Source organism: Geospiza fortis, unplaced genomic scaffold, assembly GCF_000277835.1.
Source record: "Geospiza fortis unplaced genomic scaffold, GeoFor_1.0 scaffold92, whole genome shotgun sequence".
NCBI classification, from domain to species: domain Eukaryota; kingdom Metazoa; phylum Chordata; class Aves; order Passeriformes; family Thraupidae; genus Geospiza; species Geospiza fortis.
In genome coordinates, this window is record NW_005054389.1 from 1212467 (window position 1) to 1237007 (window position 24541).

General features: G+C 38.5%; 1 protein-coding gene across 1 annotated transcript in view; it reads left to right on the forward strand.

Annotated features, from left to right (window-relative positions):
- The window catches only part of RTKN2 (rhotekin 2), a 37889-nt gene that overhangs the window by 4111 nt on the left and 9237 nt on the right, over window positions 1–24541 (forward strand). The window contains exons 2-9 of the mRNA XM_005425547.2: window positions 2791–2990; window positions 4736–4794; window positions 8350–8403; window positions 9286–9403; window positions 10758–10958; window positions 15510–15604; window positions 17095–17201; window positions 18215–18346. Coding sequence (XP_005425604.1) covers window positions 2830–2990; window positions 4736–4794; window positions 8350–8403; window positions 9286–9403; window positions 10758–10958; window positions 15510–15604; window positions 17095–17201; window positions 18215–18346 — 927 coding nt within the window. The 5' untranslated portion in view covers window positions 2791–2829. The remainder of the gene's footprint in view (window positions 1–2790; window positions 2991–4735; window positions 4795–8349; window positions 8404–9285; window positions 9404–10757; window positions 10959–15509; window positions 15605–17094; window positions 17202–18214; window positions 18347–24541) is intronic.

Genomic DNA, 24541 nt, shown 5'->3' on the forward strand with positions numbered 1-24541 from the left:
GGCCCGTGGGGCGGGAGCTGCTCTGTCTCCCAGCGCGGGTCTGTGGGAGCGCGAGCTGCCCGCGCTCCCTGGCAGCTGAGGGAGCTGTCCTGAGGGAACTCTCCTGAGGGAGCTCCCCGGGGGCCGCGGCAGAGCGGCTGCTCTGGGCCGGGCCGAGCTGGGCCCCCCGCTCACCCTCCTCTCTGCAAGTTCTCGGAGCTGCTCCCTTGCACCTCTTTAATCTTTCTTGGTTTTCCGATTCGTGAGGGGTTTTTTTACACTTCGAGTTGTTTAAAAACCCGAATAAGTTGAGCTCGGGAGAGTCCGTGAAACTGTAGCTGTCAATTACAGCAAATGTTCTTTCTGTTTCTACCTACAAAATGCCCAAGCTGGTGTCTTGATTGTATTGCCCCTGTTTTAGACGAGTGCCCACTGCCTGGCTACTTGCTTACTTTAAGAAGATATGCTATACTTATGGGGTTTAGACTTGTAGGATTTAGATGTAAACCACTGTGGCAGTAAGTCAGAAGCGTACTTTGGAATAAGATTCTGAAAGCCTGTGATGAAGTTACCAATTAAATGAAGTAAAAATTTTACCTTCAACAGTATCTGTATAATTTTTTTCAGCTGTTGTTATTTTTGTTTGGTTTGTGACTGTATTACCTTTCTAATACTAGAAATTTTTTTATACTAAGTATACTTAGGTGGGGAATGCAAAGACCCTTTTTAGAAGCGTTGCTTAGGTAGCTCCTCAGTGTGGGGTTGAAAATGCCAGCAGCTGTTAACAATCTGATCTGGATTGTGCTGCCGTTGGTGGGGGAAGGATGGCCCTCACAAGGGGAACGGTGTGTTAGTAGACAGCATATGGCAATACAGTGCTGTGTCATTCCTCCGAGTCCAGATGGTGTGCCTGTATTTTTAGACAAAATGGGGGGGAAAAAAGCTGACCAATCTCTTTTGGTAGGCACAAAGAACTTCATACATTCCCAAATCAGGCTGCTAAATCCTTCCTTCAGATGAGATTTATATAGTGTGGTTATTGAAGCTATGGCCCAATAGCCATCTACTGGTAGTCCAGAATATTTTACGTGAACCTGGCTGAGATGTAGTGTGGACTGAATGCTTTGTGCAGTTCTTGAAAGCCAGTATGGATGGATACATGCAGATGGCCCAAATAGGAGTGTTTATTTCCTCACTGTAGTTCTGTAACAGGTGATAGATGTGGAGAGGAGCCAGGGCAGTGCAGAGGCCAGCTGTCTTGGGAATTCTTAGGGCTCGTTCTTTGGAGTTTTGTAGCAGCTGATTTATTAGTTTAGGTTCAGAGAATAAGTAATTATTTCTTAGGAACAGGTATGAGCCTTGCTTAGGTTTTCTTAGCCATGTAAAATTTGACTCAGAAGAAAAGACGATGGATGAAAGCTATTTACTGCTCTCCTTTTTTTTTGTTTTCTTTTCTGGGATGAGTCCTAAGAAAAAGTGTGAATAAAGATGCAGGTGCTGAGAATGCAGAGATGTTGTTGCCCTGCTTTATCTCCTTCTGGCTGTGATTGAAACTTTAAAAAGCAAACCTGTGAGGGTTAAAAATGGGATAGTCTGTGGTGCCATACAGGGTCCCAGACTTTCATATATCAGCTGTAGAGAATACCAGCAGAACTTCTACGGAAAATATCTCTGATGTGAGCTTTGGGAGCTATTTACCACCAAACAACCATGAACTTGTTGATTCCAGAGGTAGTAGAGGCACTCTTGTTTAGTAATGAGAAAACGTTGCTCTTCACTGGCCTGCAAAGTATTTGCAACACAACCCTGCAAAACCATGACGAGATTCTGTTATTCACTCTGTTCTTCACGTGTCAAACACTCGGTTTGGCCAGGGACAGCCACAAAACGAGGTAATGTGTATCAGCCATCACTGGCATCTAGTGGGCCTTTGGGAGACAGCACTCTGTGGTCCTTCACCTTAACTATTTCCTGGCCTGCTGTGGATTGACCTCTTTGAAGTTGCAAGTGAAGTTGCAATAATGCACATTTATAATTTTTTTCTGTGAAAGTAGCAGGAAAAAGTTGACTTCTCAGCATTTTTTAGAAAACCTTAAACCCCCCCCCTCCTTCAAGATACAGTAATGGTGAATTCCAGTGACTTGTCAGCCATGTTTAGTTTACTTCATAGTTTGAATGAAAAGTGTACCTGACATGATGCCTGTATAGTCTTGAAGCCACCACAGCTGTTTGACTTTTCAGTTCATGGCCTGATGCAGTTGAGTAGTTGAGTATTGGGATCTGTCTCTTTTGTTTTTTTTCTTCTGCTGTTACCTGAATTTCTTATCAACCATAACTGAAAAAAACCAGATTTTCTTCATTTTTTTAAAGACAGTCAAAGAAGTGATGAGATAGTGTTTCTGATTTAAAATATTTCAGACATTTTCTTCAGTTTAAAATTTAGTTGGGGTCACTGTTAAAAGTGAGTTGTTAATTTATAAGCTTTGTTCAGTTAGCCCTCTCTAGGACCATATGTTATTATTCTATGAATGACACATGGAGGCACATAAAATTTTAGTAACTTTCAGATGGTACAGTGAGTTAATCTTGGATTGGAATTTGCATGTATAATGGATATAGTAAATCTGTTTTGTCCCATGTTTTACTCATTTGTTCCTGAAGAGAGAACCACCATTCTGCATTCAGTAACCATTGCAATTGCTGTGCAGAATTAAAACCTAGGGTTCTCTATCCCAGCTGCAGAGGATGCAAAAATTGAGAGTACTCTTAGTTAATTTTTAGTTTAATCCTTTGGTTTTTTTGCATGTGTAGGAATGTGACACGCAAGAGAAGATCAACTTTGAGCTCCGCATGCGGGAAGGGATCTGCAGGCTGCTGGCAGTGAGCACGCAGAGGGAGCAGCTCCTGCACGCTGTGAAGAACCTGCTGGTCTGCAATGCTCGCATCCGGGCCTACAGGGCACAGCTGCAGGGCCCCAGGGAGGAGCCCAGGCCGGGCAGCACTGAGGAGCAGTGAGTAACAGCTCAAATTCACAGGGAGCAGCATGAAGCAGGCATTTACTTACATGAATTCTTAGCAGTCTGTCTAGGAATGTGGATTTAAATCCTTCCGTATCTCCTAAACATAAATTACTTCTGCCTTAAAGCATTACGTTATAAAATAATTCCATTATCTTCTCTTTGCTTTAGAAAATTGAATACAAGTCATATTTTCCTGGGTAGATTTTATTTTTGACATTAATTTAGTATCAAGTAACACAATGGACATATTTTCTTGATTGCCCTTAGCATACCAAAAGGTACCTAGCCAAGTCTGATGGGACAAAGCAAAGCTATCCAAGACAGAACACAGCTATTTGTATTTTTCATTCTTTCTTTGGTTGTCAGGGGTCCTTTAATAATGGCCTCATCACGGGTGATTGGTACCCTCTGCTGGCCGTTTATGCTAACTACAGTGAAGTGATAAATGTAACGCTCAATGGGAAGAAAAGTAGCTGAAAATATTCTCACCTTATAACTCTTGAAGGAGCTAAAGTATGTGTCTTTTATTTGAATAATGTTAAAAAAATTTGGTCTAAATAGAATTTATTTGGGGTGCAATGCTGAGAATTGTGGTGCAGAGACACTGTTGCTCTCAGGTTAGTAATTTATTCAAATATTATATTGCAGTTTGGTGTAGAAACTCTGTGAGTACATGCTTGGCTCCAGTTAATTGTATCTGTAGGAGCAGTTCCACTACTTTTCAGTTTCAGAAGTGTTCCCATATAGGAGAAATACGTTGGAGGAAAGAGCAGAGTTTTCTGCCCACTATTCTGAAGCTGGCATATAATACATGTGATATCCTTTAATTATTGCATTTGTATTGCTTTTTCCTAACAAAATAAGGAGTTTTGTAGTGACTCATCTTTTATTTATGTTTTTAGTGATGGAATAATATCAAGTGTGTATATGTGCTGATTTATTCAACTCCTTATCTTTGTCAGTGAGCACAGAATGGTGGTGGCACATGTCCAGAATAGGGCAGGGACATTTGGAGATGTATCTGAACAGTTGTATTGTGTACTTGATTTGTGACTGCCATGCATTGCTGGAATTTCTGTCTTCAGGGGTACTTGACGTGTCTGTGGAGGTCATTAGAAGAGATGCATGCTACAGAGTTATTTCTCTATCATTTAAATGATATCTTTGGTAGTTGATTGTCCATTTGGAGTTCTTCTTCTTTTGATATTTGCTTCAGACTGGAATTTGTTTAAGGCTTAATCATTCCAGAGAGAGAAAATTCTAGGATCTGTCATCTGTGAGTTCTGAAGATATTCTAACTGCCTCTGGAAGCCATGATACTGCCAGCAGCTAGAAATTTTCATTTTATTAATAGAGGAGGAAGCAATTCTTTAAACAATAATAGAACTAATAAATTAAGTTGCATCCTCATTGACACATACAGAAGTCAAAAATTGATAATGTATTAGATCCTGTTGCAGCTGGAAAAGACAAGGAAGATGTGTGTATGACTTTACTTTGGAGTAAAGTCTTCTAGGGAATTTTAAAAAATGGTGGTGTACCTGCCTTCCAGATTATGCTTAAGAAATTAATGACTCTCATCTTAAACCAGAGATACCATCATTAACTTTAAAGAAAGGCATTTGAAATGAGCTATAATATGAAAATCCTGACACTTCTTAGTGTTTAAAGGGTTGAATTTTAGATATCTAAATGCACAGATCTCAAATATTTTTTTCTTTTCTTCTTTTTTGGAGATTTTCAGAAAATGGGACAAAAGACCGGACGGCATGCAGAGCAAGGGTTGCTATATCAGGTAAGAGGCCGGGTAGTCACTTAATTGTAGAAGCTAATTAGCTGGACAGTGACTTGTAATACAAAGTATACAGAAAAGATTGTATTTTTAAAGTGTAAATGTGGTTCAGAGGCATCAACCCTCTAATGCTGCACGGGGACTTGTGCTTAAGTTACACATAGGCTTTTGAAGATCCTACCCTCTATTTCCATTTTACTCACAGGGCATTCCGCAGAGGGAAATACTTCTTTTCTGTTTGCCACTAAACACTGAATGCATTTCAAAGCTAAATAAGTGAGTGAGCTGAAAACTTTTTTTCTCCCCACAACGGCAGACTTTGAAGTGATGGTACAGGACATGTCTAACAATTGAGAGCAGAATCGTAACTAGTATGCAAATGTTATTTAGGCAATGTAGATTACATTACTACAGCAAAGGTGTAGTGGTATGGCTTCAAAGCAAGCTAGTAACAACATTTAACAGCCATTCCAAGTGGGCTGTTTTCTAGCCTGTGCTCAAACTTCAGCACTATGGATTTATTGTTTTGTTTGCCTGTGACAGTAGTGGATGTTACTACATTCAGCAGTCCTGTGGCTGTCCTGCCAGCTTTGCCAACACATCTGTTTGTGCTCCCTGACCTGCTTCATTAAGAATAAAATAGTGTAGAACAGCTTACTACTGAAGCTGTTTCAGTTAATTCTGCATATTTTGGTATATCTTTAAGCAAGGTAACTCCTAGTAGGAGAAGAGTGATGAGCACATGGTTCAATAATGTTTTTTGCCAGCACAGCTGTTTGCAGAATGTGTATCTGTCTTTCCTCCTTATGGTAGTTGGATGAAAGCATCTGTTTGCCTATCTGTGCTGTGGTTGCACCTTTCTTCAATTTTGGAGAGCTATCTGCAGTGAAAACCTTAGGGTCATATAATACGCTTCTGCTTTCTTTAGAAAATCAGAATTTTTTAAGAACTCTGTTTTTTAGTATGGAAAACTTGCTCAGGATATGAAAGGTTTAGCTCATTTCTTTTGATGGAATAAGACCATAGCGGGTGAAAGACACCACTTTGTATTTGGTGCTGTCTGGTAATGATTCTGCACTGTTACCAACACAGTGGCTCTCAAAACTGGAGCTTATGTCCTCAGAAGTGTGGCAGAGATCAAGGAGAAGAGGAGGAAGCACAAACTGCCTCTCTGTGCAGTCCAGCCTGGGCATGCTGGCTGCTGCCATGCCTCGCCCCTCTTCAGATACTGGTGTCAGGCAGCCTGGCCAGGTCCAGTTTACAGCAGAAAAGCCTAAATGTTGTTCTTGGCCTCTGCTGATTTGTTCTTTCTATAGGTCACCTCCTGATTTTCTACCCTCAGCAACCCATTCACTTATAAATTTATTAGTGTGTCATATAGTTAGTGCATGCCAGATGATGATTACCAAAAAAGTAGGGCAATCGTGACCAACTGCAGAAGTTTGGGAAGAACTGTGCAGGACTACTGAGGAATATGCTCCTACAGAAAGCAGCTATGTCAGATACTGTGGGGGAAGTGCATTCCTTAATCCACAGTTTTTCACACTTCCATCATTTTTACTTATCCCCCATATTTTTGAATAAATTATGTAATTTATGTTATTGTACCAATCGATTTTTTGTCAGAAGACAATACATCAAATGTTGATGAAAAAGCATTATCATAATTTAAAGTAATTTTATAAAGGAATCATTGAGTTTAAATTTGATTAATTGTAGTATTTGAATGTATCCAGTTTGCATCCACACAGATTTACAGCTAATGGTAACTGAAATTAAGGTGTGTGAAAATTGATCTTTGTTTTTGATAAATGACAGCTCTTTCAGTCCAAGAATGAATTGAAAGCTGATTTACAAGTATCATGTTAAACTTCTTCCAGGATTGATTGTCTGTGCCCTGATGATTTTCTGACCAAGGTGTAAATTTTTCAGCCAGCAAGATATTGAAAGTGGCATACAGAAGTAATCCTTAATCTAGTGCTGTAATTGCTAACAAGGTCTATCGAGCACATTAAAATTGTCATTCAGAGTTTGCTATGATCGAAGATAGAGAAAGCTTTTATTTGTAACTGTTTTCACATATGAATGTAGATTTGAGACCTTTGTATTTTAGGAAAGAAACTTTCTATGCTTTGTCTCTGACAAAGATGAATATATATATATATCTTCTAAAAGTTTAAGAGAGACTTCTGTAATGATTTTCATGAAACTATTTCTCTTTGTGTAAAACCCCCTATTTTTAGAAATGCTTGCTATGCAAATGCATCTTTAGAAGTGAAAGGCAGTTTCAGATCATGGTGATGTATTGAGTTTTAGGAAGTTAGAAGTCTAAAGCTGTATGCTGGTAGTTCACTTGACAGTTTATTCGTTTTCATGAACACTTAAAAATAGATGAATTTGAAAGTTTCAGTATTGAAATAGCTTTTATAATAAGATGTCTCATAATAAAAATTAACTGAAATTTGAATTTTTCAGTTATCTTCTGAGACAGAGTGACTATATGTGATTTCACTTAAGAAGTTTTGTGTGTAAACCCCTGTAGGAATAGATGACAATCTGATGCCAAAATACTGGCACCATTTTGCATCTTAGCATAATGAATGTGGATTTTTCCATCATTCTCATATGAAGACAACACTGGAGTCAGCAATGCTTCTTTATAACAATACTGAAGATTTTTGTCACAAGACAACTGAGTTCATGCTGTTCACTGCTGCCATCATGTGTCACTTAATATATTGCACATACTTTTAAACAGCACCCTTGTACTTCAGAAATCAGGCTTGGATTTATAAAGCCCTCACAGCATTTGTTTTTTAACAGGGGACTAATAAAAAACATGTCTTCACCTGAGTCCTCTAAGCTGGAGGAAAATGTCTCTTAGTACTATGTTGAATTTAGTGAAAAAAAATACTTTCCTAATATTAAAATGACAGGCATGATTTAAAATAGTGACTTTGTAATTGCCTCTCTACTGTGGTTCTGAAGTAGAAGGATATTTTTGTGTTAAAAGAAAAAAGATTTCTAAACTCTTTTTATGCTGACTAAGACAATTCTCCCTGGGAATGTGATTACAAGTGGTATTTTCTCTGTGGTTAGCAACACAAGACTGAAGTGTTTGCAGTATAAGTATCCCAGTCTTTTCATTAAAACAGGAAAGTTTTCCTCTTGCAGTGGCATGAGTGGTTTTCAGCACCAGGCAAGCAGGATTTTGGTTTACATCTATGCATAATAATGGGCTCTGAGAATACCTCTCAGAACTATGTTACACAGCTTCTCTGAAATGTTATTTCAGGTACTTTCAAATGAGACTTAAAATATTCTTTATTCCAGCATAATTTCTAAACAGGAATGACGCTTCAAGTTGAACTAATTATTCCATTTTCTTTTGATGTGGATAATAATCTTGGAATAGTTATGCTGTTCTTTGGGTGGAAGGCCCTGTTACCACCAGAACATCAGAAAAAGAAACAACACACTTTTTATAATTTGTTTTGATCACAGATCTACAATATTGACTATAACTTAATCTCCCTTCCTTCTTTTTTCCTCCTTCAGATATTCGAATACCATTAATGTGGAAAGGCTCTGACCACTTCAGCAAAAAAGAAAGTATGTAAGATGTAATTAATTACTCTGATAAGCAATTGCTTATGCCTGTAAATTCAAACTGAATGAGGAAGTTCATACTCATTTCAACCCCTTTTCTGACCTTTCATTAGATCTATATTTTACTCTTTGTTGTGTAAATGATTGTAATTTGAAGTTGTTGGTTGTAGCTAGCTGAGTTAGTTCAAAGTCCTGTGGTTCCGTGTTTAAACCCTACTCTAAAGAGTCCACCTGAGGAAGAATTCCAGAGGAAGCAACAGAAGAATGTTGTATTAAATGGTTAACTGAGAAACTTCTGATTACACACATTGTTCTATGTCTTGTCTGCACTTGAGAGAGTATCTTGGAGGCTGTTTCCAATGAGAAATTTAAATGAAACTTGACTGTTGGTGTTGAGGGTATTATTGGATAGCCTTCAAGTACATGCATTTTGCTGTGTCATGGAGATTAATCCTAAATCTGTTCCAGCTGTCACCTGGCATTGATTTCACTTTGATTTTCAATAGGGTCAGAGATGCAAAGCATGGCAAAATAGCCTAATCCTCTGTAGCACATTCATAAAATGATACAGACTTTAGATCAAATGTTATTTTTTTGTGTAAAGTCAATTTTACTAAAAAAAATTGAAGTTGCTAGCAGACACTATACCTGATTACTCGATTTTTTTCCCTCCTAACAGAGGCATTTTTTTCCCTTTTGTGTATGTTGTTCTACCTATACAGGTCAATTATCATAAAATCCTATGATGAAAATTTGGGGTGGGAAGAATTTGAGGACAATTCCTTAGAGGTCTGAATGACCATTTTGGATAGTTTTGTTTACTGGCAGTGTTTAGTACTGTGACATGCACTGTGGCTGATGAAAGCTCTCTGTGACTCTCTCCAGAATCACAGCGCTACGCAGTGTTTTGTTTGTTCAGAATGGGAGCTGAGGTTTTTGATACTGAGGTGACTCTTGTGGATGAAGCAATAACAGATATCTGTTTTGAAAATGTAACCATATTGTGAGTATCATTTACTTCTGTTGAATGAAGCACAAATATTGCTGTTTTCTTTTGCAGGTGGATGTGATTATGAATAAGATTGGCTGAGGTCCACTAGGTTTTGCTGTGGGCAAAGGAATCAGTAGAGGCTCTGTTCATTTTAGTGGGTGGAGGATCCCCATCTCTGGAAGGCTGGTTTTTGTGTACATAATTATGCTGTTTGGAGATGTGCCAGTTGATCTGTACTTCTTTTCTTTTTTGCCTGAAAAAAGAAGCATTTTTCTTTATATAAAGAGATATACTTACATCTCAAGGACAGCATTAAATTATTGCTAAAACCTGAAAGCATTATGAGATTATAGGTGTAAATGTTATCTGTCCAGCAGCTTACAGTCTCTTTCCTCATGTAACACCTCATGAGGTCTGTTACACCTAGCTGAGCTTGACTCCACTCCCTGCCTTTTCTATCAACAATTTAGAGTCTGTTTTCTGAGGAAGACTGAAAAACTAGAACTACCAAAATCTTTAAATCAAGATCCTGAAAACTGAGTTTAGATCAAATTTTAAACTCTCTTAAACACCCATTCAAGTTAAGAGTGGGGATAAAGATTTAAATCTGTTTCTTAAAATTAAGAGACTTAACCATTATTATTTTCAGTGAAGCACTGCAACAAAAGCAGAAAAGGCACCCTAACTTGCCTTGTGTCCCACATGGCATAAAAAGACTTGGTATAAAAGCTTTTGGAATGATTTCATTATGGCATGTGTGTAATGACATGATTTGTATCTGAAAGATGAGGTTAGGCTTCTGGCTTGATGACTAAGCTTGAGAGCAAGAGAATCAGTAAAACTGAAAACTGAGAAAGGTTGTGGGCCAGAGGATGCAGCAGTAGGTAGTTAAGTTGTAAATGACAGATTTTATTAGATAGTATTTTTTTTCAGTAATTTGAAGGGGATGGGGTGCAGCTAAGCTATCTTTTAAACAGTTCAGTCTGACTTAGGACCATAGGCAGGGATAGGTTTTCAATCATGTGATTTGTGTGTAACAGTAGAGGGCAGATTTAAGTGTGTTTGAATGTCTTGCCTGTGTATGTCCATGACGTGGGTGTTTTTTTCCATTTTTAACCTAAATGTTGACTCTCCTGTTTGTAATTGTTTGTGCTGCAATTATCCATCTCATGACCCCAGTACTAAGTTACTACTGTGTACTCTAGTCCTTAATTCCATATTAATGTATTTCTGTGCCTGAATGTTCTGGCATTGCTTGCCTTGATTAGAAATATCTTATTTAATCTATAAAGTAGCAGCAGCATTCCTTGGCTCCACACACAGTTTGTTAACAAATGCTCTGAAATTTTCTCCTCCCCCACTTCAGTGATGAAGCAAGCCCCGATTTCCAGGTGAAGGTTGAAGTGTATAGCTGCTGTACAGAGGAGTCTTTATATATAACAAACACTCCTAAGAAACTGGCAAAGAAACTTAAAACATCCCTCAGCAAAGCTACAGGGAAGAAACTCAAAGCTGCACTGGAAGAAGACAACATTGAACCCCTTTTGCCTGCTGACCCAGTCATCCAGTAAGCCACATATATTGATGTTCTGGTTTTATAGCTTTTAAAATAGAAATAGGCCAAATATAATGGTAAATTTTTAGCAAACTGCCAAGAAACTTTTTTTCTCTACTTGCCCAAGTGAAAAAAATTACATTTTAAATAGGAAATGAGAAAGTAGGTGTGAATTCCAACCATGTCGCTGAGCCTTGGGGCCTGGTTCTGATCTTGAAACACACAAGCAGCCTTTATCTGTGTGCTCCACAGCCAGCCAGCTGGTAAAACCATTGTTCTTTGCAAACTCCATAATATTTTTAGTTTGATCTCTAGAGGAAGTTGAGCTTGTACAGTCTGTGTGTGACTCTCTGTCCATGTACCTCTTCTCCTTCCCCCTTCCCTGTTTGCTTCCTCCCCCACACTATTTTTGCACCTAGCCAGTGTTGCTCATACTTGACAGGTAGATATGTGTAAAAGTTCCAAGCTGTGTGAAATAGGAAAAGGTGTGTATGTAGGCAGGAGAACCCACTCCTGTGCCCTCTTCCCTAATTCCACTTGCCAGCTTTTCAGTAAAACTCTGCACTGCAAAGGCACTTTATGGTTACAGGCTACTTAGCAGGAGATTTCTGAATTGACTTTAACACAGGACATTTTAAAATTACTTACTGGTTTTCAGTGTTCATAGGCATAAGTGCTTTTCCCAATAATTTACCTGTTTCCTTTTAAAATTAACTGCCTACTAATATTTTCCAGCTACTTCAATTTCATTGGGATTTAAACAGGCCAAATACTGAATTTGCAGGTATTAATAGCATTGGTTTGTTTAATTTATTTTTATTTTTTGGAAAGAAATTTTTTTCAAGTAATTCCTTTTTTTTGCAGCTGACAGTAAAGAATCAATGCTTAATTCTTGCTAGGTGTTTAGTCTTAGTCTAGTTTCATATATTTATTTGCTGGGATTTTAAAAGGAAACATTCAAGCATATTCTATCTTTGTTGAACTGATATAACTGTAAACTGATTTTTCTGTTTGACTCAAAAATAGACATCCAAGACATCTTATCCACAGAGCAAAACAAATTTTATCACTGACTTTCCAGTGGATTCCACCTAATGACAATGCATTTTTCAATGTGCATCATGTCAGGTGGCTGTGCTTCAGTGGAGCCATGAGACACTATCATTAGACACAGTTTGAATCTGATATAACCACTGACTTCTCTGCTCCAGTATAGATTGCCTGTCTTTTCAGGAAAAAGCACCAGTAGGCAATTTAAACAGCTGCCTCCTCCCCTGGGTTTTGCTTTTGGTTTCTCAATTGAATTTTCCTTCCCTCCATCTTGGAAGTTTGTTGTTTCTACTGTAGATAACCATCTCACAGTGGCTATTACTTTCTTAACGCAATTAAATGAACAATGAAGTGTTAAATGATGGCATTGCTGGGTGATTAAAATAGTTGTTTGGAAAGAAATGGGTTATTATAGGCAGAAAATAAGTTGTCAATTTTTTTTATAGGTTCCCCTGAGGATTTATATTAGTTAGACCTTGGTATGTAGCCCTTATAAAAGGGAAGAGACTGCAAGATTACAAGAGATCTTTCAAGTATTCCCACAGAGTTTTACCAGTCCAGCAGGGGAAATTAAACTGCAACAAAAAAGTGAACTTTCTATATTATGCGAACACCTTTTCTCTGTAGATTTCATTTGTACAAGCCTTTTTCTTTCCAATGCACACATGAGTGAAATTCTCCATTTCCCAAAAACTCTGTGATCCCTCTGTTTCAAACTTCTTGGCTTAGAAATCTCTCTGGTTAGTGAGGAAACTGTCAGACTTGGAACTTCTTGAAAAAGCTTAGTGACAAAGGGCTTGATTGGTTGCTTAAGTTAGTTAATTTGAAGTATAATGATATTCTCTCTTAATTATCCCTCGATTAGTTTCTATACAGTTTTTGCCTGCTTAGGTTTTCAATTCTAACCTATTTTTTTTTTTACATTTTCATAGAAGAAAAAAAATTTTAGTGCAGTTTGGCTATTAAATTGCAGTGTAACCAGGTTGCTCTTTGGATAAATCACTGGAGAGTGTCCCTCAAGTGCTGTTTACTGGTTTGCAGAACTGGCCTGTGCAGGCACTGGTTGTTGTTTGATGTTTTGTCCTCCACTGGGCTGAAGGTGCAGCAGCTTCCCTGTCCTGTGTTTGATTTGGCAAATCCCCAGTGATATTTAGCTGGAAGTACACAGTCTAATCTGGTGGCCTCACTTTTATGGTTGGGTTCTTGTCAGCACCTGAAGGTTATATTTGGTTTTACCCTCTCTTATTTAAGATCTGATTGAATATTGAGCATATTGAATTTATTTTTTTTTTTAACCTCACAAGTCTTCCACTCCTTCGCTCGCATTGAATGAATGAACTAAGATTGGGATTTCTAACATTGGGTTTAATATTCAGGAAAAAAATCTGGAATTGAAGATGTCTTAATTAACATACGTTGATAGAGTGTTACAGTTACACCTTCCCACACCCAGGTCCGTGTGGAAACTTCGGTGCCTCTGTCTCTTGATCAGTAAACAGATTTAACAATGAGCCTTTGCCACAGGCATGTTGTGGAGATGAGCTGCTTGGGTGTTTTTAAATGAAGTTGTTACATGGAAAAATACTACAGATATGCAAAGTACTGAATGAGATGCAGCAGGCAGATTATTCTTTGTTATAAAAAGAAACTGCCATTTAAGGCAGTTAGCTAATTCTCTGAAATGCAAAGGAAAAACACAGTCAACAATCCTGATTAGCCAGTTAAATATGAAAAATATCTGTAGATAAAACTTTCCTAAATTATATTGCAGCTGCCTAAAAGGAATGACTTGTATTTTAGAATGAAAATGTTACTGTGGAGCATATTTTAAAAGTGAAGTAGCTATTTTTTTTGGCAACGTTGTTGTGGTAATTAGTCATGCTTTAGAAAAAAAAAAGTAACTTTAGAATCAGCACAGCAGTTTTATCTGTGAGAAGAAACTGAACTTTTTGGTACACTTTAAATAGAATGGTAATGCATTGCTCAACTGCTTGGTCAAACATAATCAGTGGAGAATCTTTTGTTAAGGAACAGTTTAGCAGGGAATATATACAAATGCCGATGGGTTTTTGTTCAGAGTTCCCTCTTGAAGTGCTTCATAGCAGTGGTTTTTCACCCAGGATGTTATATTGTATTTAATTTTCTCTTTGTTCCCTGGAGACAAATATGTAACACACCTCCCCTCTAACAAACTTCCTACTTTTCCTCCTCCTCTGTCCTTAGGGTTAGGTAGACACTCTCCTTATTTATCTGCACAGCCAAAGGTCTGAAGACTCTGTGTTCCCAACGTGCTAGTATGAAAAATAAAATTTGAGCAATACTAAGATGGAAAACTGTTCTTGATGATCTTAGTTCAATGGTGTCTTCTCAGCTTTTACACCACTAAGCTTTCTTATGTTCTACTGAAGATATTTTAAGGATCTTGCGCTAGATCCTGTCGAGGAGAGTAGTTCATGATTTGGAGGGGTTTGTTTTCTTGTGAACTTTGTCCTAACTGCCATTAACCAGGTGGAATTCCTACTGCACTGCTGGACTATAAATCTGTTACTTGGTCCAATGAGTATTTTAGAGAAAAGGTTAAATGTACTAAATTTATACCAGTTTATTCCAAGAGCTGCATTCCACCATTGCGCCGTACTGAATTGTAAGAGTGATACTTTTTTCCCCTAGGCAAAATACAAAACTAAGATAAAAGATTCTGAAACCTCTAATTCCAATAAGTGAAAAGAAATCCTTTCTGCCACAAAACTGACCATAGGATTTCTGTATACATTTCTCCCTGTGAAAAATCAATCTATTGGATCATGTTAAAAATACACACATAAACAACTGGTTTATAAAGTGTAGTCTGCATAGGCAAAGCAAAGAGCAGAGCAACATGGAGAAACATTATAATGCCTTTTAATTTTTAACCTGTATTTTCAGATAAAGTTTGTCATCAGTTGTTCTATTAACTTTAGGAATTTTTGAACCTATTACCAAATCTAATTGCTTTAGGCATAGGAAGAGCTGTAAAACTCTTATTGAAAATTACTTGGTGTCTGCCTAGAGGAGAGAGGTGCTTTGAGCATGCAGAGGGTGCAGAGGGTTTGGATAGCACAGCCTGTATGTGTTTGGCTGCTGCTGCCTCTTCAGCAAGCACAAGCCCAGCTGTAGGCAGGGACCGCATGAGAAGTCCCCTGGCCAGCAGGAACCAGAGAGGAGGCAGCAGACAGGGTTGTAATGAATGATGGCACTGGCCTGGAACTGGAGGTACACACAGGGGGGCAGGAGATAGGGATCTAGGAAGGACAGGGACAGACTGTGGAACAGCGTTTGCAAGGAAGAGACGCAGGAGCTGTGTGGGAAGAGGTTGGAGATGTCCATCTGTGGTCACTGACAGGTCCTGCCCTGCACCATTCTGTTTCCTTGTACCCAAATGTGGTCTCTCAGGCGTGTCTAGACTCCCTTTAATTACTGCCTGAGCAACATGAAGCAGAAATGTCCTAAACGTGTCTTTTCTTTCACATTTAGTGGAGCAAAGTACAGTTTGCTGGCATACACCACTCTGGGGCTGGAAAGTGCTGAGGACAATTTCAGGACCCACAACCTTACCATTACAGGAAATGGTAAGTACATATGGTATCAATTTAAGGAAATAAAAAACCAGTAACATTTTGCATTAAAGTCTTGTAAACTAAAGAGCTTAAAGAGATTATTTTTCTTGATACTCAATATAGAACAACTTTAATAAAATATTTAACGGCTCTAAACCAGGCATCTGTACACAGCTGAATAAACTATAAGTTGAGTGAAATTTCAAGTCCAGATGAAAATTTAATTCTTTTGGGAGTTTCTTCTGTCATTTGCATCTCTGTCTTATGTGAGTTGGAGTTATATACAAATTATTTCCCCTTCCTCACAATCAAGGAAGGGTATCAGAATGAAGAACAGCTTGTTTCTCTGTAGTCAGAAGGAAAGAAGAAAAATTGCTTCATTTTGGCGAGATTGTTTGAGGCCCAGATTTAACACAGGATGTAAGTGTGTGTGTGCTTTCAGTCTGTGCTGGCTGCTGTCCTTCAGCTTGGGGGCAGCACGAGTTGGGAGCAGCCAGCCTGGATGCTGACACTGTGGGGGACTGATTATGCTGCAGCTGATGGTGGTATTTTCACTTTGTGGTACTTTGTCCATTATTTTCTGCAAGGATAGCCCCTCCCATAAGCAATCCTCCAATTGTTAACTCAAGGCATGGGACTCTCGCTGTTGCTTCTGGGAATTTAAATCATTTACTGGGTAAACTTGACCTCAGAGGGAATTTCCTTCTTTGCATTTCAGTAATTCTGAATAAATACAGATCTGAAAAATTATGGGGCAATGTTTTCTTGAAGTGTTGGATGAATAATTCTGAGTACCTTCCATATTTGTAATCCTTTCTTTATTAGTACTTTATATCTTTCTTCTTGAAGTTCCTTTTTCTGACATTAATTTACATAATTTAATCTGGTGAGGAAGGACATACCTTGATATTTTGGTTCACTACAAGCATTTCTAAACCTTGACCAAAGACAGAGTCACATTAGTGGAACATTGTATTACCTACTTCTAATTACAGAAGAGAGAGCCTATTGCACAGTGGAGCTGAGTGATTCCAATTCATGAGGAACTCTTTGGAACCCTAAATGCTCCTCTAGTGCTGAAGGCAAAAGTAGATACAAATTCCTTATTGAAGCCTTATTGAAACAACCTGAAGCAAAGTGCTCATGTAGCTGTGTGCCACAATGGGATGGGCTCTGGGACTTACCTTTCAAAGAGTTTCTAGCTCCGAAATGAGCTACATTTTATGTAAAAACAACTCTGTTTTGCAGAGCAATATTGCCATTTTTACTTGAAATTATTTTGGAATTTACTAATTTTTTCAATTAAAAACATTTCCTGAAGACTAAAAATCAGTTTTAATCTAACCCCACAGGATTAAATCTCATTCCTTAAAATATGAAAATATGCTTATTTACGCTCAGGATCTTAATGTAAAAACAGATGTAGAAAGCTAAACTATATGTTCAGGGCAATTTTTCAGACCTGAGTGTTTGTCTGTCTTTTGCCTTTTTCTTTCCCCCAGAGGAATCCTCTTTTTGGCTGCCCCTGTATGGGAACATGTGCTGCCGTTTAGTTGTCCAGCCCTCCTGCATGGCCAGGGATATGATGGCAGGATTTCTCAATCAGCAGGTAAGGAGACCTTGCTTGTGTTTGCATCCTGGGCTGTTAAAAGCTGTCGCTAAGAGTCAGTTGTTAGAACATTTGCTTTTACCTGAAGTGGTGTATGGAGAACTGTTGTTCTTTTCCTGTTCTGCCTAGAGCAAGGGGGAAACTCTCACAGCTACATTCACAAAGGTGCCTTCGGTGGCTGAGCATGGAGAAATCAATGTTTCCTTGGCACGAATGATGTAGGCTGTTGGTAAAGATCGAGTAAAACTCTTGTTTCAGAGTTGGTTTGCAGTGGTACTCGATGGCATCAGTCCTAGTGATCCTGTGGCTCTCGTCCTTGTACATACCCCTTGTTGTGTTGCCGTGAGAGTTCTGTCCCAGCCTGGTGAATCAGGCTGGTGAACAGAGCCATATTTAAACTCATCCCTTCAGAAATGATTCATGTGAACTTGCTTTACTTCTCTGTTTTGGTTTGTTGCACAACTAGGCAAATGAGAAGGTGATAGTGGAGAGCCAGAGGGTCTGGGTCATTTGTCAGGAGTGCTGAATTACAGGCTTTAAACTGGTTGTGAAACTGTTATGGTTTTATGAAAGCTGTTGAGAAAATTCATTAGAGGAAGTGGAAATTCTAGACAAATGTCTTTGCTTGACATTTGTTGAATGTACTGTGTATTTCCAAAGTGAAATACTCTTTTTTATTTCTATTATTGGTCAATTGCTGTAGCTAATAAAGGTGCTTTCTTTTTTTACACTAGACACCAGATCTAGATTTCATTCTGTGTGAACCAGCAGATTCTGTACTATTAGTGTCACATGGCAAGTCTGTGAAAACTGTAAAACACCAGAAGACATTTAAAGTACTGCTAACATTTCAGAAATCAGTGATTGAAATGTTCTGTAACAGAAAGTCTTTGTTGTAGGAATTAATTTGGTGTGGCCAAGTTCTGATCACTCAGGGTGATATGTGTGCACCTTGCAATATGGTTGTGTTTTAGGTTTATGTTTGGCAATTTCTGACTACTTCTTCCCCCTAGCAAATGGTAGGGGATCTGACAAGCTGGAGGAGGCTGTATTGTGTACTGAGAGGTGGCAAACTCCTTTGTTATTACTCACCTGAAGAAATTGAGGCTAAAGTGAAGCCAGCATTGACAGTTTCCATCAACAAGGTAAAATTGGTTGTATGGGGATTTTTTTGTTTGTTTTGTGGATTTTTTTTGGGGGGGTGGTTAAAATTTATTATTTGGGGGGGCATTCTTTTTAGTTTAAGAAATATGTGCAGTTATTTGGGCTCTAAGCTGCTGGTATGCAGAGTGCTTTATAGGTAGAATGAGGGTGGGATGTACTTCAGTGAAATTTGCAGTCCCCCAGCAGGAACATAACATTCCTTAGCTGTGGATGTAAATTCCTTCTATTGCATTAGACTGGTTAGCACAGAGGCAAAAAGGAGGGTGTTTTTCTATAGGAAAAGTAATAACCTTTTATATCACAGTTCTGTAAGACAGCCCTTGGAAATGTATTGCTTACAGTCCCCTAGCAATGCTTTGGTAGACTTTTGTCCTCAGCAAGGTTAATTCCAACAAAAGCTTTTTTGTTGTTACGCGTTATTTGGCCACAGTCTTAATTAGAAGGAGAAATGGAAAATTTTTCAAAATATTTTAGTGCCTTAAAATAAGCTGCTTTTCTTAATGCTGGTTTTGTCCAGAACATAATAACTTTGGAAATGCTGTTCTCTAGGATGATATTATTGCTGTTGTTCATGCCCTGATTGAAAAACCTGAGTTTAAAATGTAATTGCTTACTATTTGGCCAAAGAAACTGTAATTAACCTGAAGTAATATTTAAATTAGGAAAGTAAATAAAAAACCAGCAACATGTAAATAAAAAACCAGTAACTTCCAATGTTATTGGAAGGACCTTCTAGAATGGCAAGCATTAAAGAGAACAGATGCTTTCAACAACTGGTTTTGGTGCAGGCACCAAGGGTTAATACCCCATAAGGATGGGCAGAGGAGTTAAATGCTGTTTGCAGTACTATGGCTGAGTTCATCTCACATAAGGGAACAGACCCATTTGGGAGCTGTGTTAAGCACAGGCTGCTCTGGGTTCTGCTGCTGCCCTGCAGTGCCAGGCAGGCCTGGGGCAGTGCTGGGGGCTCCAGGCAGGGCAGCTGGGGGCAGCAGGAGCCTTGGCCCCCACCCTGTTTGCCTTTCACCAATTCTCTTACCCCACTCATTACATGGCTGCACAAACGCCTGGGTGGTGCAAGCACAGGGCTCAGCCCTGGCTGGGGACATGGGGGGGCAAGGGGTGACAAAGAATGATTCTTACAGCAGCAGAATCAGCTCTAGGTGCCTTGAGTGTTCCTGGGAGAGGTGACTGCATTCTTGTTCAGAGTGAGACTGCTGTGGAGCCCAGACATTTAAATGGATTGTAACAATGTGACCTGTTTGTGTTAGGATGGTTTTTTTTAATTGCTAAGATTTAAATTGATTCCTTAAATAAAATTACCTGTTTTTCTAGTGCTATTTTTTCTTCCAACTGTTCATACCATTACATTAAATAAATATTTATACTGTGATATATATTTAAGTAGGTTTACTTCTTCAGTCACTTTCAATTTCACTAAGTCAGCCTCTGCCACAAATCTGTTTTCCAGCTGTTCACAGTATCAGTTAAGAAATGGTAAACTTTTGTAAATTATAGAATGACTAAATAATTCTAAAACATGACAGGAATATTTTTTAAAATTATCTATTATGCTGCCTCATGTCTTTCCTTGGTGTTCTCTGTTTTAGTCTAAATCCTGATTTTGCTTTTCCTTTTAAAATAACCATATTGTACTAAGATATTTTGCTCCTTCAAGTAACCTATGCACCTAGAACCTAAAATCCAGCTTGATAAGCCTTTGCTGAGAGATTGTCCTTATGTTTGCAGGGTATCCTTAAAGCTAACATGTAAGAGGTACATGATTTATGTATCTTACACCATTTTACAAAAATATCAGGCTGCTGGAGAATGACTGTGAGAATTTCCTTCTTCAATGGAAATAAAAACAAAAAAAAAAAAAAAAAAAGAAAATGCTATTGGAAACATATTTGGATTCTTTACTACTTAAACAGTTTCTCTTGAAAATAATTTAATGCCTGCAGATGTTTTCTGATTCCCTTGTTACGAAATGTCTCTTACGGATTAAATGGAAGCAGACTAATCGTATGGGCTTGTCTGCTACATGTTGTTAAAGAAATTTCACACAGCAATTTCAAAGTGAAAGTTGAGACTGAACATCAACTCTAGACATTCTAACTAAAATCTCTTTGGGTTGCATATGTGGCATTTTCATTTGTAATGTGAAGTTGATCCTTTACATGTAATTTAAAGATACTTTCTGAGAAGTAATGAAATCATCTGGATTTATGAGAAATTCTCTGGAAAATGTTCACACCAATAGCTGTATTTCCAATTCCCTTTGAATTGAGACTTGAAGAAGCCATTAAGACCAGCAAAGTCATTACTTCAACTTTAGATGACTTCACTGCTACTGCTGTTGAGCAAGAATGGTTCTGCAGTTCCTATTATGCAAGTGCTACTGTTATTGTTCCAGCTAAATGTGATTATAACATATTATATTGCACAACTAAGTAGGAAAAGAGAAATGATATTTTCTGTAGCAAAGAAAATTTACTGGAATCCAATTTGAAGAAATATCCTTTATAGGCCAGTTCCTGATTTTTTTCAAGTTTTCTTTAATTTGAAATGAAAAATAAAGACCTTGCCTACGTGTGATAACTTAGTAAACTGGTGCATGTTCCAGCAGTTCATGTTAGTTGCTGAGTGTTTGGAATACATAATCTACTGTGTTTGGTTCATAGATTATAAAACTTTTTTTGTGCCATGGGTGCCTGAAGCTTGAGGGATTCTGGGATCTTGCTTCAAATTGCTGTAGTCCCACGATTTCCTTCCTGGCATATTTTGCCCATGCAGGCTTTGTCCCGGGGCTCTCTCTGTGCCCCTGCTGATGGCTGAGGGGAGCAGGGTGAGGAGTGAGGGTTTGCAGGCTCAGGGCCATGGGAACACTGCTGATCAGTGCAGCAGGAGCAGAGACACAAAATCAATTACCTTGAATGACAATCCTTGGTGGTACAGCTGTTCTGCCTAGGTCAGGTACAGGACTTTGTTGGAAAATGTGGTGATAATTGCAGCAGTGTAACTTCAGGGGAACCATCCATATTTCTAGCGAAGCAGGGAGTTCATCCTTGGGCTGGAGCAGAGGAATATGGGTGTCAGTTCTGGACCATGTGAGCTTTTAGGGAGCCAGCAACATGAGTAATATTCACAGTGTGTGTTGGGGAACTCCAGCACAGGGAAATGAGATAAGCCCTGAAAATATCTGTATTCTCTATAGTAAGGACTTTGTCCCACTGGTTGGCTTAGGAAAAGCCTTCATAGCTGTGAAAATGTATTGGAAAAGCACAGACTAGTTAAGTACCTCCAAATGTCTGGTATCTCATATCCCATTACTCAGTTTAGTCTTGCAGTTGCTTAAGAGAGGTTGTGGATGCAGGCCGGGGAAGCAGGTAGAACACCCAGATCCTTGTACCACACATGCTTAAACTCAGCAGTTTGAAAGCTGCTTTATTGGCTCATTATTGCTTCACAAAATGCTTGCTGGTCATGTATTGCTATCTCCTTTTCCATGTTTTCAGCTGCTGCATTGCTCCCAAGAACAATGGCACAGAGATCCTAATATTGCTTATCCATGTCATACTCACACGTTGTACTGACCGGCCAGTGGCCATGAGGATGTCACATTAGTGCAAGCTCACAAAACAAGGAAGGGACAAAACATTAGCTGATAGACTGAATTTGATCTTCTGCATTAATGTGTTTGAAAGCCATAATTTGAAATGTAACCATTTTTATCTTGCTTGCCTAAAAAAAAAAAATCATGGACATTATTAATATTACAACAGAAACCAATGCCTGTAGAGGTTATACTTGCTTTCAGTGTTGTACTGAATTTCAGTTTGGTTTATTTTTTTGTACTAAAAACATGAAGAGAGTTTGTTATATGTCATTTGATTTGTTTAACCTTAAAATAGATACACAGAACTTGGTCTCTACGTTATTCAATATTTTTAAGAGCTGTAATTTGTTCTGATGTCTTAAAATGGTCTTTATAACCAGTGCTTCTCGGTGTGTCAGGAATGGCTTATCAGGAAAATGTTGTACTTCAGCAGTAAAAAAGTTCTCTCTGTGTCTTCTTCTTAGCTTAAAATATAAACTTTCCAGAGAGGTACTATCAGGCAAAGAGATTTTATTTGTGGGCAGAAATATAGAGTAAGGTTGGTATTTACAAATACCATATATTTTTCCCTTTTAGTCTTTCCCCATCTTCAAAGAAACAGTCTTTTGCATAAAGAATATAAAACTGGCTTCAGCCTCCTCAGAAGAGTCACTTGAGTTCAAGATTCAATTGTTTTCCTGTTGCCATCCACTGATTGTTCTGCTCTTTCCAATTGCTACAGCAGATTTGGTTCAGTTTTTTTATAAGACTGGGAAAGATATTATTACAACATGGTAAATTAAAACACTTTTTGTTGTGTTTTTTGGGGTGGTTTTTCTGCTTGTTTTGTTTTGTTTTTAATAGCTTTTTGTTGGTTTGGGTTTTGCTTTTATGAAGTGGAACTGGGCATGTCGTGTAATTCACCCAAGCCTGACAAATGCATCAGCCCATTGCTGCAATGGCGTCTCGTCTGACTGCTGAAATATTCAAGCATCAGATAGAGACTGTTGTTTGAGGATTCATCTCCTTTGAATAATACCACAGTTGTGGGATAAAACCTGCAGCAAACATCATTAAATAAACTTGTGTGTATGGTATGCTTGAAGTTCTTACCTGTCAAATGTTAATCTATTTGATTTCATTTTTTGCTGGTATCTATGGTTACCTGAGTTAATGGGATATAGAGCACTGATGGATGAATTACTTCATCTCCTATTTTTAGATAGAAGAATTTAAATGAACATATCCATCAGATATGCTACAAGCAGTTGTTGGTATTTCAAATGGTTACTTCAGCAATGCATTTAAAATCTGGGGAATGGTCTGTAGAGTAACTTTTGTTTTTCTGAGTATCGGAACTAGGCTTATTCCCATGGGATCCCATGCGTAAACTTAATTTCTGTAGGTGTATGTTTAATGTCTTTAGCAGATGTTTGACATTTGCTTGAGTTGTGTAGAAGGGAACTGGTTGTTCTGTCCTCCCTGATTTTGAGGAGCCACCTTTGTGGTCAGGTTCCCTGTCCATCCAGACAGGAGATGTTTGAACACAGCCCCAGCTGTGAGTGAGGCTTCCTTCAAATCCTGGGCACTGCCCATGCCAGGAGTGCCCCGGGATGGCAGGGGGGCAGTGCAGGCTCCTGCTGTGTGTTAGGTGTCCTCATGTCCTGCTGGGTGCCAGGGCTGGCTGCAGGGGGCTGCCTGCTGCCCTGGCACCAAAACTCACTACTCTGCTCTCCTGGGTGTGCCAGAAATTCTCTGAGGAACAGTGCTGTAATGGGCTGCTGCCTGTTCAGTCAGCTCAAGTTGCATGTGCAAAGATATTCCCAGGGCTTCTACTTTACTTCTACAAATAAAGTGATGTTAATTGTTATAATTTGCTTATCATGTTGTGATGAGCAGCAATGTTGACCAGTTACCTTCTGGAATTCTTTTAGTTGTGTTTTAGCTAAACTTAAAGCTTTTAGCATTTTACACACACACAAAAATCACTGAGTTAGGGATAAGTGGTTTTTTTTTTAAATTGTAGTAATGCCATAACAAAGAAAGTAAATACTGTGAAAATACCACTGGATCTAGTCTAGAGCAATTGAACTATGTCCCTGAACAGAAGGAAAAATCTTAACAGTGCTGCTGTGTAATCTGAGAGCTTTTCTAACTCTACCTGAAGAGATTTTTTAGACTTGTGTTATACTTCTTGGATATATATACACATTTAATTATTTCTATGTAGCTTTTCCTAATTAAGTTAAAACTAAAATGTCTATTTTAAAATGGGAAATAGTTTTATTTCTATTAGAGCAAAATCTTATTCTAGTAGAACTGTGTGGGTTACTGCTACAAATGCCCCTTTAAAGATGGCCTAGGTAAGTTTCTTTTTAATTTTCTCTTCACTGTTGTATTACCCTGAATGGCCTGATGCGCTGAGATGAACATTAAAAGGATACAAGTTTACAATTCAGTGGGTAAGCAATGGCCCACAGAAGTGCAGTAGGAGGTGTAAATGGTGGCTGTAATAATGTGGTTGTCCATCTGAATTGTTTGGAAAAAAGGAGCTGCTTGCTGTTATTGTAGATTATTC